Source organism: Lissotriton helveticus, chromosome 3_1, assembly GCF_964261635.1.
Source record: "Lissotriton helveticus chromosome 3_1, aLisHel1.1, whole genome shotgun sequence".
NCBI classification, from domain to species: Eukaryota; Metazoa; Chordata; class Amphibia; order Caudata; family Salamandridae; genus Lissotriton; species Lissotriton helveticus.
In genome coordinates, this window is record NC_136061.1 from 1407836045 (window position 1) to 1407855728 (window position 19684).

The 19684-nt window shown below is 47.5% G+C and overlaps 1 protein-coding gene across 5 annotated transcripts in view; it reads left to right on the forward strand.

Annotated features, from left to right (window-relative positions):
* The window catches only part of CLASP1 (cytoplasmic linker associated protein 1), a 1618163-nt gene that overhangs the window by 1240221 nt on the left and 358258 nt on the right, over positions 1–19684 (forward strand). For all 5 annotated transcript variants that reach the window (XM_078682066.1, XM_078682063.1, XM_078682065.1 and 2 more), the window contains one exon: positions 16223–16326. In XM_078682066.1, coding sequence (XP_078538192.1) covers positions 16223–16326 — 104 coding nt within the window. The remainder of the gene's footprint in view (positions 1–16222; positions 16327–19684) is intronic.

Consider the following 19684-nt stretch of genomic DNA (forward strand, 5'->3'; position numbering starts at 1 on the left):
CCTAGGTCTAACAGGCACTACAATGATTGGAAAACACACAAATGGAAATGGCCTTCGTTGACCCAGTCCCACAGGTAACAAATACAGAGGATTCATCACTCATGGTTTGGTGTGCTCATACAGAGGACATTGTGGGACAGGGACTTTGGTCTCCAAAACTGCAGACATTGCACATCAGTATGATAGCGCTGTTAGCCATTCAATCGGCTCTCAAAGTGTCCCTGCCCATCATATCAGGGAAAAATGTCTTTCTAGGAACAGACAATATAACAGCAATGTACTACACTCAGAAAGCAGGAGAAACCCATTCACTGCAACTGTATCATCTAGCACAAGTGATATGGAAATGGGCTAACAAGAACACCGTCCACTTCCTAGCACAATACATTCCAGGAGTGTAAAACTCACTAGCAGACTTACTAAGCAAAACGCAACAGCAGGTACACGAGTGGGAAATCCACACTCAGGCACTATAAACTTACTTCCATCTGTGGGGGACACCAACTATAGATCTCTTCGCCACCATAGAAAACACACAATGACAAAACTTTACATCCAGATATTGACACCCTCAATCCAAGGGCAATGCTCTATGGATGAACTGGTCAGGTATCTTTGCATTCTAAAGAAAGCCAGAAGACCAGCCAAGGCCTGTTATGCAACAAAATGTAAATTGTGTGTCCACTACTGTGCTGCAAACAACATAAACACATCCAAACCATCCAAACACATCCAAACCATCCAAACAACAACTAGTATGTTATTTGTTACAACTGCAAAAAACACATTTAGCACATCTACATGTTTGCATCTAGCAGCAATCAGTGTACCTATAAAACAGAAAGCACCTATCTCTTTTCTGTATGCCTGTCATAAAACCATTCATGGAGGAACTAAAAAGTGTGATTACACCACATACAGCTCCTGTACCAACATGGAACCTAAACATTATGTTAGCAGGACTAACATCCACACCATTTGAACCAATGCATAAATGCAAAATACAGTTCCTAACATGGAAAGTAGTATTCCTTGTAGCTATTATATCACTACGGAAAGTTAGTGAAATACGTGCACTCACTATTGAGGAGCTTTACTTTCAAGTATTTAAAGGCAAAGTTCGCCTACACACAAACCCAAAGTTTCTGCTGAAGGTCATTCCACCTTTCCATTTAAATGGGACATTGGATTTAGCTGTTTTCTTTACAAAACCAGAAATATTTGCATTACATACCATAGCAATCAATACTTGCCACATGCTCTAGCCGAAAGAAGAGGAAGTGAAGCCAACACGTGCTGGCCAATTAGAAGGAAGCAAATAAGAGTGACAATGTAGCCAATGAATGTTAACAATGATAAAAATAATAAAAAACAGAAGAGGGACCCTGAGAACAGCAAAAGTTCTGGGGGGGAAACCAAATCCAGGGAAAGTACAGTAAAGAACATGAGAGGAATCCCCCACTCAAAATTCATGTGAGTAATAGAACATGCTCTTATGTACTATGTGGTAAGAATAAAAATGTTCAGGAAAACACCACTATTTGTAGCCTTTTCAAACCTAGGCAAGCCACTCCAATATCAAAACCAGGAATCACTAGATGAATAGTAAAATCAAAGCAAAACCAACTCTACCAACGATTCTAAGGGTTCATTCAATAAGAAAAGAGGCAGAATCATTAGCCTCTTTATGATACATCCTGCAAACGGTCATTTGTAAAGCGGCAACATAGACAAATCCACACACTTTACTAAACATTATTGTGTAGCTGTGCAAGCCAGACAACAATCACTGGTGGGACAAACAGTTCTATGCACATTATTCAAGCAAATGCACCATCTGATGCCTAAAGCCACAGCGAGAGGAGTACTGCTTTCCAATATATGCGTATCATGTGTATCTGCAGCCAACACATGCTACGCATTCTTACTCCATCAGTATGTCACCTACTCTATAAGCATCTATTTGTAGTGTGAAGAGCTGCAGATTCACATGCACCCTCCCTGGAAGGTATTAGATGGTGACACAAATACACAGGACTTTCAGTATGTTCAACAACTAATGCTAACTCAGCAGACTATATCCTCACTTCCCATATGGCTGAGAAAAAACATTATAATCTAGTATAGGAGCCATTGAACATGGGCAATACCTCGATGAGGAGGAGATACAACGCACAATGAGAACCATAAGACTTCCTTGAGAAAAGCAACTTGCAGAGTCCGGGCCCAATACTAGATGGCAGGAGTTGTGCATAGCATTTTAATCTGCAGCAGTACATGCTACGAATAGATGTTTACTGCTTAAGTAACCTGCTTCATTGTGGGGATCGTCAATGGAGGAGTCTTGATTTCCTGCCAGATTATGACACCGAAAAAGGTGGTGGAGTTTACTTACTGTGTATCCTGTTATGGTGTCTCAGTGGTTAAATCTCATGGGTCTTAACCAGTTTTAACCAGGGAGTTTTCAGCCTTTCTTTATTTGGATAATTTGCTGATAATGAAATCACAAGACTGAAGAGGATGCTGGAGCAGAAGTTGAGAAATGTTTGAGACTGCAGTCCAGTCAAACATACATTCATCTTTGCTTCAGTGGGTTCCCATCACAGTTGGCAACAGGAGCATCAAGTGTACAGAAGGTTATGCCACTAGGAGAGGTATCCAGAGCAAACATGGCGTAGACAGCCACTGAGAAGCATCCAGTATCTCAAAGCAATGACTTCCACGTTTATTCTCTGCATTTATCCATTCATGTGGAGAAATATTAACAAATAGTTTTCAGCATGGGAAAATATAACAAAAGATAGGTTATCCGAATTGTGTAAAATGGATAATCTCTTAAAATCAGACAATTTCTCCAAACATTCCACCTCAAATATGATTCATATCTCTCCATTCGAACCAGCTGGTTCAAGACGTATATTTACTCCAATTAAATAATGCAATCATGAATGTTTCAGAACCAGGAAAATGCAGTGGCATTTACGTCAATGATTTCATGTTAGCAAGGAAGGGAGCAGAAAGGTTGCAGAGCTTAAGGTTCATAATTCTTTTCACAGCCTGATTTATCTGCAGGAAAGCAAAAATTAGTCAAAGCAAAGTGCACTTTTTCAAAGTCTGTGCCTCTGGTAGCAGCTTTTCTTAGACAGTTTACAAAATGCACCTAGCTATAGCTGGACAACTGACTGTTTAATTTTAATTTTGACTAGAAATATCTGTAGCTTTTCAGGCATGTCCTCTGATACCTGCATGTATATATAAATTGCAGCAAGTCTATCTCTCTCTCAGTGCAGAGAATACAATACCTTGGAGCTGTGTTGGATACAAGGAGATGATAAATGCTTCCTCAAAGGTTAGACTGATCTTCTTTTCATCAGCCATGTCTGTTTAAGCAATTCCTTCTAAATAGCTTTTATTTTGGTTGGAATAACCACAAAAAGCACAATATTAAAATATAACATATATAAAAGAACTTATAACAATGTATATACAATTCTGCAGCATAATAAAACGTAGATAAAACTGTTATGAAAATAGAAAACTTAATTCATTCGAAAATACTTACATTATAATCCTTTCCTTCTTCGTACAAGGTTCTCAGCAAACAGATTTCAGCTAACACCAAACACTATCAACTGTGATGTATCTGTTTTTAAAATTCTTAAAGCCTCTGAAAAAGTCCTAGTCCCCAAGCTTAGACACAGTGGTTAGACCTATTTTGTTCTCGTGCCGGACATAAATATAAAATGTGCGCAATATTTTGTTTGACATTCAGTGTTCATAAAGTTCAATTGGTTTCTCCTTCTGTTAATTGACCAGGAGACCATTTAGCTATGATTGAGTTAATCTTAGAGTCTTGAAATTAAACTTCATGAATAGTGTCTTTGCTAATTGGTGTTGTATGTCATCAAGATAAGGTTCAAAACTTGGCAGAGGCTTGAAGCTTAGGAATTGTGAGGAGACTCTTCGTCTTCCCATCCGAGGGTTGAGATGTGTCTTATTTCATCTAAATTTCCAATAAACGCACTTCAACTCATTCTTTAAACGGGCAGCCAGAGCCAGGCCCGTTCCAGAAACTGCTCAGACCCAGTTCGCTAAAGCAGGTCCACACGAGGCCGAACCATGGTAAAAAGTGAGTTGGTCATCCAGTTCCATAAACTCCCTCTGTCCCGGTCTGTAGGGGATAACTTCATGTGTGACCCAAATTCTTATCCCATATAATAATGGCATCATACAAGTATCATAAAACAGTGGGATCAAAGGTGTATTTTTAGGAAGACACAATAAAGTCTGAATTATTTTGTTTTCTCCTACAGCAAGGGAACTCAAATTCTCCCCTCCCTGTAGTTCTGACTCGGTAAGGGCTACAGTTTAGGCCCTACATCTCAATACCTCCAAAGCATCAGACACTGCCTTGGACTTAGCAAACATTAGTGGAGATATGGGGACCTCTCCTAATTTTTGTGAAGCATGATTACATTTCTGCAGATAATGAACAATATTGTTAATGTATTATGAGATATCATTGGTAAGTTCACTGTTCAAGCCCCAACACTTATTATCTTGATGGGGCCTGGTTATCTGTATCAAAAGTTCATTGGGCACTTCTTGTCGTCTCAATGTTTCACATAAAAGTCCCCTTGGCACTAAATGAAAAGGAGCTTTCAAGCCAATGAAAGCAACATACAAATGCCCCGCCTTCACCCTGACATATTTCCAGGCTATACTTAAGAGATTTAAAAACCTTGTCGATCATGCTCAACTTTGATGTAAAACCTGCCGGCATGGGGAAAGAATATAATTCTCGTTTATCTAATAGCTAAGTTTGTTCATGCAATTAATTTTTCAAGCATGCACTAGACCGGTCTAATGGATGCCACCCTGCATGTTTCTTATGTCGTATACTTGACTGCAAGTGAGACCTATTGGAATGTATTGAAACCAGCGGTACCAGAAGTCTGGCAAAGGAAATGATAACAAGATAATTACATGTTTACTTCTTGATGAAATTGAAAAAAGCATGTTAGTGAGGTCTGTTTCCATAATTAATCTTTTCTTCATTAATTTGTGTTGAATGCTTCAGTGTAAGCATGTGGAGCATACATTGGCCACTTGATTATTTAAGCACTCTGGCTAGATAAGTAAACATTTAGCACATTATTATTTTAGAATTGAAAGGAAATTCTCATGGTCTTCATATTCTTTATATGCCTCAATACCTTAAACACTGTGCAGATGCAGACAGACAACTGACACTGTAAAAAAAAAACGATGCTTATGAACATCCTGAACTAACTCTTTTGCCCACGTCTGCAGATTGCCTGGGTTCATCTTCCACATGGAAAATATAAGAGAAAGTAAATTTCCTTTATACAGGAGCAAGTTGGTCATCATCCATAAGGCATAAATAAATTTTCAGTCCCTCCGTAAGTCCTCCCTGCAAAAAAAAAGCAGAGTGCAGAGATTTCGTAGCTCATCCTTAAAGAGAATGGCCGGGTGAGTAAGTATGTACAAGTGTTGTATGCAGTTCCTAAAAGGGTCAGATAAGGAAACCGAAAAAGCAGTAGGCCCGGAGGCATCTGAGTAAGCATGTCAGGGGGATCTGATTGCTCAGAAGCATCCAGATGGGTGTCATGCTTCATCATCGGGTAGTTCCTCGTTGGGCCGGTGCTACAATGCCCAGCGGGCCCCTGGGAAGGCTCTTTCCCGGAGGGCTTTAAAATATAATGCTTTGATGAGCATTGGTTGAGGTGCTATGTTTATGGATTGGTGTAAGTGTAGTATAAAAGAAAATAAATGTAGGGTATACCAGCCGGGTAGCCAGAGGTTGTCACACACCATCTGTAGTCAACAACCCCAAATCTAACCTGGGCTCTCTTAACAACTCCAGTTCATAGGGTGAGTACTGGATACCACCCCCCTCTCAGCACCTTTCCCCTGCTGCAAAGGATTGCTGACATACAGGAAATAATACAGTCCTTTAAACAAGGTGCACGAGTTCCCGTCCTGAAGGTCATGAGATTCCTAGGTCTGTTGGCTTCCTGCATCCCGCTAGTCGAGCACATTGGCACATGAGGGCCCTGCCTTGGTGTCTTCACAGGCATTGGCTACAGTACAGGTTACACCTGTCTGACTCAATCTTGATCTCCCCCAGTTCTCCAGTGGAAGTGGTTTGGAGGGGGAAATGAGGTCAACCTGATGTGCAGGATGCCCTTCACTTCTCCGCGAATCATGACTAGGGTGGTGACGATTGCCTCCAACTTAGGGTAGGGACTTCACCTGGAGGTCAGTGCCCACAGCCTGAACAAGCTTTATCTTGCCAATCACAAGTAGTGTCTTCTGCTGGAAGTAGTCCAGGATATCTTTGCCCACTGTGGTACTCCTGAAGTGGACTTGTTTGCCCCCTTAGAAAATGCTGAATGCCTCCAGTTCCGTGCCCTCCAGTATCCATTGATGGGAGCCCTAGGGACATGTCTTTCAGTTGAGGTGGAACTTTCAGCTGCATTATGCATTTCCCCCAAACTCTTGATTCCATGTTTTCTGAGGAAAATCTGCCAAGACTGGACCCAAGTCATTTTCATTGCACCAGATTGGCCAAGAAGAATGTTGTATGCGGACCTGCTGCTCTTTTCCACAAGCATCCCAGTTCAGGCTCCCATTCAGATCGGACCTCTTCTCCCGGTCTCTCCGAAGCCTCCACCTACATGCCTGGAGATTGAAATGAGACATCGGAGCTCCTTTCAGCTGCCACTGGAGGCGGTTGATGTTTTACTATCAGCCCTAGGCAAACTCTGGTTAATCTGGCAGATGGAGCAATTTTGTTGTGTGGTGCACTGACAAGAACATAGACCCCTTGCAGGCCAGGTTGTCTCACCTCTGCAGTTTGCTTTTTCTCTTGCCCAGAGGTGAGGTGTGTGATTAATAGTTAGAGTACGAGTATTTTTATTGATTGATTATTTAAAATCATTACAAAAAATAAGTGCGCAATTATGGACATTTCAATTAAGATACCTCATTAAAATGGTTTTTAAATAATAGTAAACCTTTAAAATTATTCACACGCATTATAAAACTCTTTTATATTTACATTTACTCTTTCTCCCCTGAGGCGGAAGCTGGGGGCTCTCCTATCTGTCCCTACTGCTTACGGTATATTTTGCTGGTAAGACATTTTAATACGCTGTAAATATTTTAATCGCTCGTTTTTACCTACCTAACATCGGACCCTTGTGTGTGAGATTAGTGTTGCACTGAGGCTCCCTGCACCCGATCACATCACCGGCGCAGCCGATTGAGGCGCTGACGCCGGGAATCAAAGGGGGTAGCCGCCATCTTCGGGCGAGGAAAGGGTAGCGGTCCAGCTGTAGGACGCCTCCCGCCCTCCCAGATTACTTAAGAGACATTCACTGCCCATACTCAGTCATTTGCTCTTTCTCCCCTGAGGCGGAATCTCCCCTGAGGCGGAAGCCGGGGGCTCTCCTATCTATCCCTACTGCTAACGGTATATTTTGCTGGTAAGACATTTTAAAAAGCTGTAAATATTTTAATCGCTCGTTTTTACCTACCTAACATTGGACCCTTGTGTGTGAGATTAGCGTTGCACCGAGGCTCCCTGCACCCGATCACATCACCGGCGCAGCCGATTGAGGCGCTGACGCCGGGAATCAAAGGTGGTAGCCGCCATCTTAGGGGGAGAAAAGGGTAGCGGTCCAGCTGTAGGACGCCTCCCGCCCTCCCAGATTACTTAAGAGACATTCACTGCCCATACTCAGTCATTTGCTCTTTCTCGCTTGAGGCGGAAGCCGGGGGCTCTCCTATCTATCCCTACTGCTTACGGTATATTTTGCTGGTAAGACATTTTAAAACGCTGTAAATATTTTAATCGCTCGTTTTTACCTACCTAACATCGGACCCTTGTGTGTGAGATTAGCGTTGCACCGAGGCTCCCTGCACCCGATCACATCACCGGCACAGCCGATTGAGGCGCTGACGCTGGGAATCAAAGGGGGTAGCCGCCATCTTAGGGGGAGGAAAGGGTAGCGGTCCAGCTGTAGGACGCCTCCCACCCTCCTCTACAAACGTATAAAAGATGACGAGCTTCCGTCCGCGCAGCGGGCGCGCCAAAGGCAAGCCCGTCTGCGCCCGTCCGCGCCTGGACCGGGGCTGTAACCCCTGGTCCTGACGGTAAAGCCCCTAGTATCCAATATTTGAACTCTATGCTGCATAACTTGCACCCACCGTATGCGAGTAACTGCTCTAAGTTTAACCCTGCACTCGCCCCAGGACCTTCCACGCATACGTGTCCTTACTGTAAGGCTATTATTCCTATTATTACCAAAACAACCAACTCCAGGAATAAGAAAACCCCGAAAAGTATCTTGATTGCACTTACCAACGTCCGCTCACTCGGAAAACATAGACAAGACATAGCAGACCTGGTAAAGGACAGGAATATAGACATACTGTTCATGACTGAGACGTGGATGGACAGTACTTCTGACCCAGACCTAGTCATCGCGGTCCCAAGTGGCTTCAAGGTTCACAGACTGGACAGACAGCGCAAAAAAGGGGGCGGACTAGCTATCATCGCTCGCGACAATTACATCGTCAGGACTTCCCCAAGTCCCTCTTCCACTTGTGAAGCCATGCAATTTGCTATTAAATTATCCCCCTCTGATAATTTCAGAGGAATACTTATATACAGCCCACCTGGAGCACGCTCAGGATTCCTTTCCGATCTCAGTACCATCCTGGAATCCCTAGCATTTGAAGAATCTTTAACGGTATTGGGAGATCTTCATTTTCATTTAGAGAAATTAGATGACTGGGACGCGTCTTCCCTTCTTTCAGACATGGATACCCTTGGGCTCCCTCAATTGGTCAAATCCCCCACCCATGACGGCGGTCACATCCTGGACGGCATTTTCTCCAACCTAGAGGATTTTCGCATAACTGATATCCTCCCACTCACATGGTGGGACCACCACGCAATTCTGGGCATAATTACTACCAATGAAGCCCTAATTGCCTATGACTCTACTTCCAGTCGTGAACCTTTCAAGGCCTGGAAAGATATAGACAGTTCTAGTCTAAAAACTCTACTTGACAACTCCCAGCCTATACTGTCCACTGATCCCAACATAGCTACCAAGCAATTCCAGGACTGGCTGGGTCTCGCCACCAACTCACTGGTACCCCTTAAACGCGTAATCAGAAACAGATTGGCCCCCTCCGCTCCTTGGTTTACTGAAGATCTTAGGAACCAGAAACAACTTTGTAGGAACAGGGAGAGACACTGGCGGAAGTCTTACAACGATGACAGTAAAACCCGCTATAAGGAGATGCTTGCCAAATATAAAGCTATGATCACCAAGGCTAAGAGTAAGTACTTTAGCGAACGGATAGAGCAAGCCAAGAACTCTACTAAACAACTCTATGACACTACCAAGCAGCTAGCAGGAAACTCCCCCGATTTAAACCCCCCTCCCTCTCAATTCCTTTGCGACGCATTGGCAACCTTCTTCTTCACAAAGGTCAATGATATCTACGCTGCCTTTTCTGCTAACACCAATAATCCCCCAATACCACAAACTCCACACCTCCTGTGTTCTTATTTACCCAGTTTAAAGACATTACAGTGGCCCAAACGGCAGACATTATCACTACTATCAAATCTGGTTCAGCCTTCATCCTATGCATGCTGCAAAAAATCCTCAAAGGTTGCCTCAGAACTCTAGCCTGACTTTTACACAAGCAATCCTCACCAGCAGTACTTCTACAAAGATTACAGATTACCCAGAACACCGCTTCAAAATTCATACTCGACCTCCCACGCCGCACCCACATCACACCAAGCCTCAGGAAGCTTCACTGGCTCCCCATTCTCAAGCGCAGCCCATTCAAACTTCTCATGCACACATATAAAGTCCTACACAGGTTCAGCATGCCTGAGCAGCTGCATACACTATCTGAAAGAGACATTAGTTAGTGATAGATTCCTTACCTTAGAATATCCCCAGGCGTCAGACTGGATCCGGAAAGTTTTGCTTAGCAGTACCCTTGCGCGTCAGTAGGTGGCGTCCTGCGGCTCCGCGTCCGTCACCGGCGTCGTCAGCCCCGAGATTATGTCACGGAGAGTACTTAGGCGCCACCCATGCACGCTGACGTCAGTTCTTTCTTTTTCCGCGCCAGTAAGCACAGATCTGGATTGAGCACGTACCTTGGTCTCTTTTTTACCACTATTTTGAGACTTTTTGTCTCCCCAACCTTCTCTTGGTGCATGTAGGGATGCCCGGTTTTAAGTCCTGTGAAACCTGTCGCCGAAACATGTCGGTAGCGGACCCCCACGATGTTTGCCTCTACTGCCTGGAGGCCGACCACGATTCCCGGACTGCCGCGACTGCCATGCCATGGCCCCCAAGACCTTGCGGGAGCGGTGTCGGAAGCTGCGAGAGGTCCAGCATTCATCTAGGGGCCGCTCGCGGGACCGGAGACGTCGCTCCTCGGACTCCAAGTCTTCGCACTCGGATTCCGGTAAGCGTCGCCATAATCAGAAGCGTGTTCGCTCTCCGTCATCCCCCCGTCGCTCCTCGGTGGTGGATGAGGGGGACAGGGGCCTCGCCGAGCCGGGGAGTTGCTCGGCCTACCCACCATACCCGGGTCCGTCGGCAACTCCCGAACAGATGCAAGAATTCCTTGCTGCTTTGGACCGCCTTTACAGGCCTTGGGCTCCCGCCCGCGCGCATTCGGGCCCTGCGGATCTGTGTCCAGATCCTGCTGGCCCATCGGCTCCAGCCCTGGCATCACAGGATCCTGCGCTGCAGGCTCCGGCCCCGGCGCCACCCTCGGCTTCAGCCCTGGCCCCCACTTCGGCTCCAGCCCTGGCCCCACCCTCGGCTCCACCCCCGGCGCCGCACTGGGTGCCGTTTATCCCACCTCTGCCCCAGGTCCCAGACCATTTTGTTCCGGCTTGGGATCCGCTTTGGGAACCAGCGCCGTTCGTTCGATCTCCGACCTAGGCTCTGCCTCCGCGTCCAGCTCCCTCCACACCAGAGGTAGACTAAGATGGGCAGGGGTCCGAGGACCCGCTTGCTCGGCAATGTGACTCCGAGCTCGATTGGGTGGATGACTTGGAGGATGCAGGCCACCTAGATGTCTCTTCTGACCCGGGATTCGCCTCCCCCCGCCCACAATGGAGGAGGGTGCCTCCTATATGGTGGTCCTCCGTCGTGCTACTGAGGTCCTCAATATTTACCTCCCCACATTGGCCCTCAAGACCAACCTCCTCACCGAGGTGCTCCAGCCGGCGTCTATCTCGGCGGAGCCGCTGCTTCCCTTTAATGACGCTATTACAGAGGTCCTCTTGGACACCTGGTCGAGGCTGGCCACGGGGTCCCGGGTGGATAAAAACATCGCTAGACGCCACCGACCGGCGCCAGGTGACCCCGCTTTCTTGACCACTCACCCTACGCCTGAGAGCCTGGTCATTCAGGCCTCGACGTCGCAGAGTGCCTTTCCCACGGCCCCACCGGATACGGACTCTAAAAGGCTGGACCAGTTTGGGAAGCGTTTGTTCTCCTCGGCCAACCTTGGGCTGCAGTCGGTGAACACCGCCTGCTTGTTGGGCCGCTACTCCCGCGCGGTGTGGGACGCCATTGCTCAGGTGTTGCCTCAGTGTCCTGAGGAGGTGCAGGCTACCCTTTCTCAGGCGATTGCTGAGGGCAAAGATGCTGCTAAGTTTGCCATCCAGTGTGGGTTAGACACCGACGACTCCCTGGGCAGGGCAATCTCTACAACCGTGGCGTTGCGGCGCCACGCCTGGTTGCGTTCGACCGTGTTCTCGCCCGATGTCCAGAGTTTGCTCAAAGGCATGCCATTTGATGGCACCCATCTGTTTGGCGACAAGGCTGACAGTGCCCTGGAGCACTTTAAAGACTCACGGGCTACGGGCAAGTCCCTGGGTCTTTCTACTATGGCCCCGGCAACTCCTAGTTTTCGTTCCTTTCGTAACCAGGGTTGAGGCGCCCAGGCACGCCCTTCCACCTCCACCCCTGCTGCTTCCGCCTCTAAACCCTTCTAATCTGAGCTTCGGGGAGCACCCCACGCCGGTGGGTGGCAGGATCCGCCACCACCTCCCCCGCTGGTGCGAGATTACGTCAGACAAATGGGTGCTGCAGATAATCTGCAAGGGTTACTCCCTTCCAGTCCCCACCCCCAGCCATGCCACCTCGGTGCCACCGCCTGTCGGGGGATCCTTTGGCACTTCTCCAACAGGAAGCTGCGGCCCTCTTGGCCAAGGGGGCCATTGAGTACGTTCTGGGGCTAAAAGTAGGGAGTGGTTGCTATTCCCACTACTTTCTGGTCCCCAGGAAGGACAAAGGGGGTCTGCGTCCTATCTTGGACCTCCGGGCCATGAGTCGCTTCCTCCGGAAGAAGAAGTTCAAGATGCTAACCCTGGCTCAGGTCTTGACTGCTCTCGACCCTGGAGACTGTATGATAGCGTTGGACTTGCAGGACGCATATTTTCACATCCCTGTCTTGCCGGCCCACCGGTGTTACCTGCAGTTCACAGTAGGCCAGGAGCATTTTCAATGTACCGTGCTCCCCTTCGGCCTTACCAGAGTGTTCTCGAAAGTGATGGCGGTAATCCCAACTCATCTGCGCAGGTCAGGAGTATCAGTCTTCCCAGGCTGTCATCAACCACCTTCAGACTACGGTCGACCTCCTGCATTTGCTAGGGTTCTCCCTCAACGTGCCGAAGTCGCACCCGAGTCCCTCTCAGAAGCTCCCCTTCATCGGAGCAGTTCTGGACTCGACGCAGTTTCGTGTTTATCCTCCCGAGCAGCGAGTCCGGGATATTCAGGCTATGACTCCGATCTTTCAGCCTCTATCCTGGGTTTCAATCAGGATGACCCTCAGGCTCCTGGGCCTGGTGGCCTCCTGCATCCTGCTAGTGCGACATGCCTGATGGCATATGCGGGCTCTGCATTGGGACCTGAAGTTCCAGTGGGCACAGTATCAGGCCAACCTGTCCGATCATGTCCAGATCTCGTAGGGCACTGCACGACATCTGCAGTGGTGGCTCACGAATCGCGATTGAGTCAATGGCAGATCCCTCTCACTTCCCCAACCGGAGCATACAGTGGTGACGGATGCGTCCCTCCTGGGATGGGAGGGCCACATGGGAGAGGGGGAGATCAGAGGCCTCTGATCTCCGGCGGAGTCCCGGCTCCATATCAACCTTCTGGAGCTGCGGGCGATCCGACTTGCACTGAAGTCATTCCTTCCCTCTGTCCAGGGAAGTGCAGGTGTTCACGGACAACACCACCGCCATGTGGTACGGCAACAAACAGGACGGGGTGGGGTCCTGAACCCTATGTCAGGAGGCTCTGCGCCTCTGGACATGCCTCGAACATCAAGGCATTAGCTTGGTTGTTCAACACCTGGCAGGTTCTCTGAACGCCAGGACAGACTAACTCAGCCGCCGGTGCTTGATGGATCACGAATGGCATCTGAACTCTGACATGGCACAAGGTCTCTTTCTGCAGTGGGGAGAGCCTTGGTTAGATCTATTCGCCACCGAAGAGAACGTGCAATGTCATCAGTTCTGCGCGTTGGAATTTCCAAGGCGGCACTCCCTCGGAGACGCTTTTCGTCACGAGTGGTGCTGCGGTCTACTGTACGTTTTTCCGCCTATACCACTTCTGCCCAGAGTGCTGAAGAAGATCAGGGGCGACCAGGGTCAAGTTATTCTTGTGGCTCCGGACTGGGCTAGAAGAGTATGGTATCCCGAGCTACTCATTATGAGCATCGATCTGTCTGCCTCTTTGGGAGGATCTTCTGTCGCAGCAGCAGGGGACGGTCCTCCACCCGAACCTGTCCGGCCTCCACCTCCATGCGTGGAGATTGAGCGGCGACAGTTGACGGTTTTTGACCTTCCTTCTGAAGTCTGTAATGTCATTCTGGCAGCCAAGGCGTCCCTCCACTAAAACGGTATGCCTGCCGATGGAACAAATTTGTGGCATGGTGCACAGCAAAGGTTGTGGATCCCCTTTCGGCCCCTCTTTCTGAGGTTCTTCTGTTTCTCCTGTCTTTGGCCCAGCAGGGCTCTGCTCTGGGCACTATCAAAGCTATCTTTCTGCCATATCCGCCTTCCTGAGGCTTCCTGATCAGCCTTCTCTTTTTAAGTCTTCGGTTGTTAACCGCTTTCTCAAAGGCATTACACACACGTTTCCTCCTGTGCCTTTCATAATGCCTCAATGGGACTTAAATCTTGTCTTGACTTTTCTGATGTGCGCTCCCTTTGAGCCTCTTCATAACTGTCCTTTACGTCTTCTTACTCTAAAGAAGGCTTTCCTGGTAGCTATCACCTCTGCCAGAAGAGTGAGTGAGCTCCAGGCTCTTTCTTCTAAACCTCCTTTCCTTTCTGTTCATCCGGACAAGGTAGTTTTAAGGACCCGTCCTTCTTTCTTGCCAAAGGTTGTAACGCCCTTCCACATTGGGCAGACCATCACTTTGCCCACCTTCTTTCCACCTCCGCATCCTTCCAGGGAAGAGAGAGACTCCACCATCTGGACCCAAAACATGTGCTTGCTTTCTATCTGCAGCGTACACAACAGTTCCAGGTGGATGATCAGCTCTTTGTTGGCTACGTGGGCGCCAAAGAAGGTCGGGCTGTGCACAAACGGACTATTTCCCAGTGGGTCGTTCTGTGCATCAAAGCATGTTACTCCTTGGCCAAGAAGGAGCCTCCTGTGGGGTTGCGTGCCCATTCGACCAGGGCAACTGCAGCCACTACTGCCTTGAGACGTGGCGTTCCCTTGCCGGATATTTGTCAGGCAACTACGTGGGCCTCGCTGCACACGTTTACAAAGCACTACTGCCTTGACAGTCAAGTCCGGAGAGACGGCTTCTTTGGCCATTCTGTTCTCCGTGACTTCCTGGTGTAATTTTGTTCACAGACCCACCACCGGGGTTGGTATTGCTGGGGTATCTATTCTATGGTAAGGAATCTATCACTAACCTGTCTCTTTCAGATGCACAGGTTACTACTTGTGTAACGATATATCTGTAAGAGACATTAGTTAGTGATAGATTCCTTTACTGCCCCACCCATCCTCCCCGTACTGCAAACTGATTACTAGGGTTAAGGTCATCCCCTTTTAGGGCCCTAGTTTTATGCACCAATGGTCAGTATCTTGCATTGCTTTGCGTTCCTGGCGCCGAAAGAAAGCGCGCATGGGTGGCGCCTAAGTACTCTCTGTGACGTCATCTCGGCACTGACGACGCCATTGATGGATGCGGAGCCGCAGGACAACGTCCGACACCGCTCCCGCAAGGCCTTGGAGGCCATGGCACGGCAGTCCTGGGAGTCGTGGTCGGCCTCCAGGCAGTAGAGGCAAACATCGTGGGGGTCTGCTACCGACATGTTTCGGCGACTGGTTTCACAGGACTTAAAACCGGGCATCCCTACGTGCACCAAGACAAGGTTGGGGAGACAAAAAGTCTCAAAATAGTGGTCAAAAAGAGACCAAGGTATGTGCTCAATCGGATCTGTGCTTACTGGCACGGAAAAAGAAAGAACTGTCGTCAGCGTGCATGGGTGGCGCCTAAGTACTCTCCGTGACATAATCTCGGCGCGGACGATGCCGGTGACGGACGCGGAGCCGCAGGACGCCACCTACTGACACGCAAGGGTACTGCTAAGCAAAACTTTACGCATCCAGTCTGACGCCTGGGGATATTCTAAGGTAAGGAATCTATCACTAACTAATGTCTCTTACAGATAGATCGTTACACAAGTAGTAACTTGGGCTTCACCAACCCACCAGATACCTAGGCTCTGCCTCACTGCCATTTGCACACACCTGCAGAAGCAAAACTGGAGGTCACTCATTCTCCTACATCACACCCAATACATGGAATGTTCTCCCTCAGCACATGAGAGCCTCCTCCTCACTTCTTGAGTTCCGCAAGAAGCTGAAGACCTGCCTCTTCTTATAAACACCTTGGGGACAACACACCTGCCCAAGCGACTGGATTCCCTCTCGGGTGGTTAGTGCACTATACAAATCAATATAACATAACAGTCGTCGTATAGACTTAATATGTTGTGCTCTGTTAATGTGACCTCATAGTTTTCTGTAGCAATTGATGTTTTGTTATTGGGTTCATTGTATGTTTTAGACGATAACAGGCCATTAACTATCCTTCTGTTTCACTTAAGGGGTCTCCAAGCAATACCATTGGCCGAACACCACGTCACTCCAATAGTAGAACAAGTCCTCTGACTTCACCAACCAACTGTTCCCATGGTGGGCTGTCTCCAAGGTAACAATACTCTTTTATGCTTGATAACAAACACCTACAAAAGTATACTGTGCTGAGCATGTCTTCTGGGAACATTGATGTACTCATATACAGACAATGGCACAACTCTGTAGCTGCGATGTGAATTACTGGAATTTCTTAAATGATGATGGAATGTGTGTAGGTATCATGCTTTACTAACAATGCAAAAGACACAAAATTGATGGAATGCGGGTGACTGTTATGATTTGTTCTTCATTCCGTCTCTCAATTGTGTGACTTTTACTAACAATGCAGGCGCTTTCATACTTGCCCTATTGATAATCCATAGATGAGGACTGCTCAACAAGGATAAGCTGGTAACATTAAAAATGTCAAAGTTGCGTAATTGATCTTTTGTTCATATTTCAGTGCCTTGTGATCTGCCCATGTCTTATCATTCAAAGTGCAAATCTCAAGCCGTCTGAAGTCCAACCTCACATGTGTTGGTGTAATAATGCTCACAAGTGGTGTTCGTACAGAATGTTTGATCGATACTTATAACCACAAAATTCTAACGTTTAGAATATCCCCAGGAGTCAGACAGGGTTCGGAAGATTTTATAACAGTGCTCCTGCGTGCCGGTAGCTGGTAACGTGTGGCTCCACGTTGACTTTGCTCTGTCCCGAAAGTGACTATTGAGTTGCATATAAGCGCCACCCCTGCCCGTCAACTTAAGTTCCTTTCCACGCTTTTGTACATGGATCTAATGCTCCCACCCTACTTTTCCACTGTGCAATAAAACTATGTCCCTGCCTAAAACTACTGTGTTTAAGCCCTCTAGGGAATCTTGCAAAATAAAAATGTCTGTGACGGATCCCTGAGGTGTACTTCTAATCTCTGGGTTTGATGCACAACTTGAAGTTGGGTGAGAATTGTGCTCTTATGAACCCAAAGGCGATCCTGGCATGCTAAGCAAAGCTGTATGTCACCAAACACTGAAAGAAGTCTCCAATGTCCCGTTCCTGTCCTTGGTTTATTCGAGTAACAGGTCCTGGTCACGGTCCATGTCTTTCTGTAAGTCTAAGTTTTTTGTACATTTATTTTGACCTCATATCACCTCTGATGAGCACATTCCATACCTTTTACTGTCCAAGTGATCATACCAGATTCTTTCGGTCAATTGACTGCTGTGACTCTGAGTCGTACTCTCACCAGCTAGCTCGCTAGTTATGTGTCAAATCTCAAGTAACAAGATCTTTCAGTTCCCGGACAGGGAGGAAGCTGAAAGGACTTGAACTTGGGATTTGCCACAACTGCAAGGGACCTTGTGACCCACAGTTCAAATACAGATTATCGTGTGTGCATTTTGGGCCGCATTTGCCATGAATATAGAGCTCTGCTGAGCCCACTCCCCCTGACTATACAGCCTGACTCTTTGTGCTGTTGGCAAGATGTGGTGCTCTTCTCAGACAGCCCTCATGAAGACCCCACCCTAAGGATTGAATCACCTTGACTTTTCAAGGGGTCGAAACGTTAACTACAACCACCCATTACACAAGCCCAGACGACTGAAATTGAGTATTAGTGTCTTCCTAGGCTTTGTGGTTTTACTGGAACAGTTGACCTGAGATAGGCCGGTAAGGTCTCACTATGTGAATTTTATGTATCTATGTCACACTACCTCTCCCTTGTCAGTTACCCTCACTTACTCACTTTGACCCAGAACACTCCCACCTTCCTTCCCCAACACCAGAGCACCTTTGTTACAAGTTGATGATTTCAGATGTAAGAGCAACTGATGTTGCCAAATTAATGTGAATAATGCTTTGAAACTAAATGGCATTCACCACCGTTCATACTAATGCTTTGAAAATAAATTGCATTTAGTGCAGACGGTGCAAAATTAGTGTTGTGAATGCTATACTTTCTTTTGTTTTGTTTTATGTTTGCTACTGTGACCAATTGTTTATTGTACTGCTTGTGCCCAAAGGAGCCATAGTGAGTGTTCTGTCCCAGGAAAGAGGATCTGGCTGTTACTCACACTTTTTAATTGTGCCGAAGAAGGTCAGAGGTCTTGTCCTAATTTAGATCTCAACACTCTCAGTGCCTTTTTGTGAGAGGACAATTTCAAGATGATTGTATTGGCCCAGGTTCTGCCTCCTCTGGTTCCATGTGAGTGGATTGTTGCTTTGGTCCTGGAAGATGACGACTTTCATATAGTCATCCTGCGGTCTCACAGATGATACAGGTGGGGCAAGAGCCTTCTCAATCTGCCGTGCTTCCCTTCTGCTTCACCAGCACCACTAGTGTGTTCACAAAAGTTAATGTGGTGGTCTCAGCACATCTTCGACAGTTGGGATTCCAGTTTTCCCCTACCTCCACAAGTGGGTTCTTAAGACCGACTTGCCACAGATAATCGTAGACCATCTCCAGATGACGACGAGCCTCCTGATATCACTTTGGTTCTCTGTCGGTATGCTGAAGTAACACCTTACTCCTTCGCAGAGGTTCTCTTTAATTGGAACCATCCTGGATATGATACTCTTTAGGGCCCTTCCTCCCTACAATTCCAAGATAGTCAAACTATGATCTCAATGTTTCAGCCTTAGTCCTGGGTCTCTGTGAGAGTGGCTCTGAGGCTTATGGTCCTCTTCCCATCTTCCATCCCATTAGTCAGCTATGCCAGATGGCAGATGGGTGCTCTTCTGTTGAATCTGAAGTCTCAGTGGGCCCAGCACCAGGGGAACCCGTCTTATTCCATCCAGGTTTCAGAGGACTGCATAAGATCTGCAGTGGCGGATGCTTGGCTGCAATTGGTCCGGTGACAGGCCCCTTTCCCTGCCATACCCAGAGCAGAGGGTGGTGACTGATACATCCCTGCTGGGATGGGAAGGTCATCTGGCAGAAGTGGAGATCAGACTCTGGTCTTGGGAAGAGACCTGTCTCCATGTTCACCTGTGGAGTTGTGGGCCATCTGCCTGCCACTGAAAGTCTTCCTACTGTCCATCAAATAGAAGCTGCTGCAGGTTCTCATAGAGAACACTAATGGCTTATGGTACTGCAACAAGCAGGGTGGGGTGCTGGGTCTTGTGCAAGGAGACATTTTGTCTCTAGAGCTGGCTGGAGCATATTGCCATTTTCCTGGTTGTGAACAAGCTAGTAGGATCGTTGAAGTCCGAGGCAGATGAACTTGGCCATCCATGTTTGGCGGATATTAAATGGAGGTTGAACTGAGTAGCTTCCAGGAGGGGTGAGAACCCTGGCTAGATCTTTTGGCCATCTTCTAGAACCCAGTGTCAAAACTTTTGCGCACTACTATTTTCCAAAGAGGCTCTTTCGGCAATGCATTCTGGATAGAGTGGAGTGTGGGACTCTGGTGTGCCTGTCAGCTGCTGCC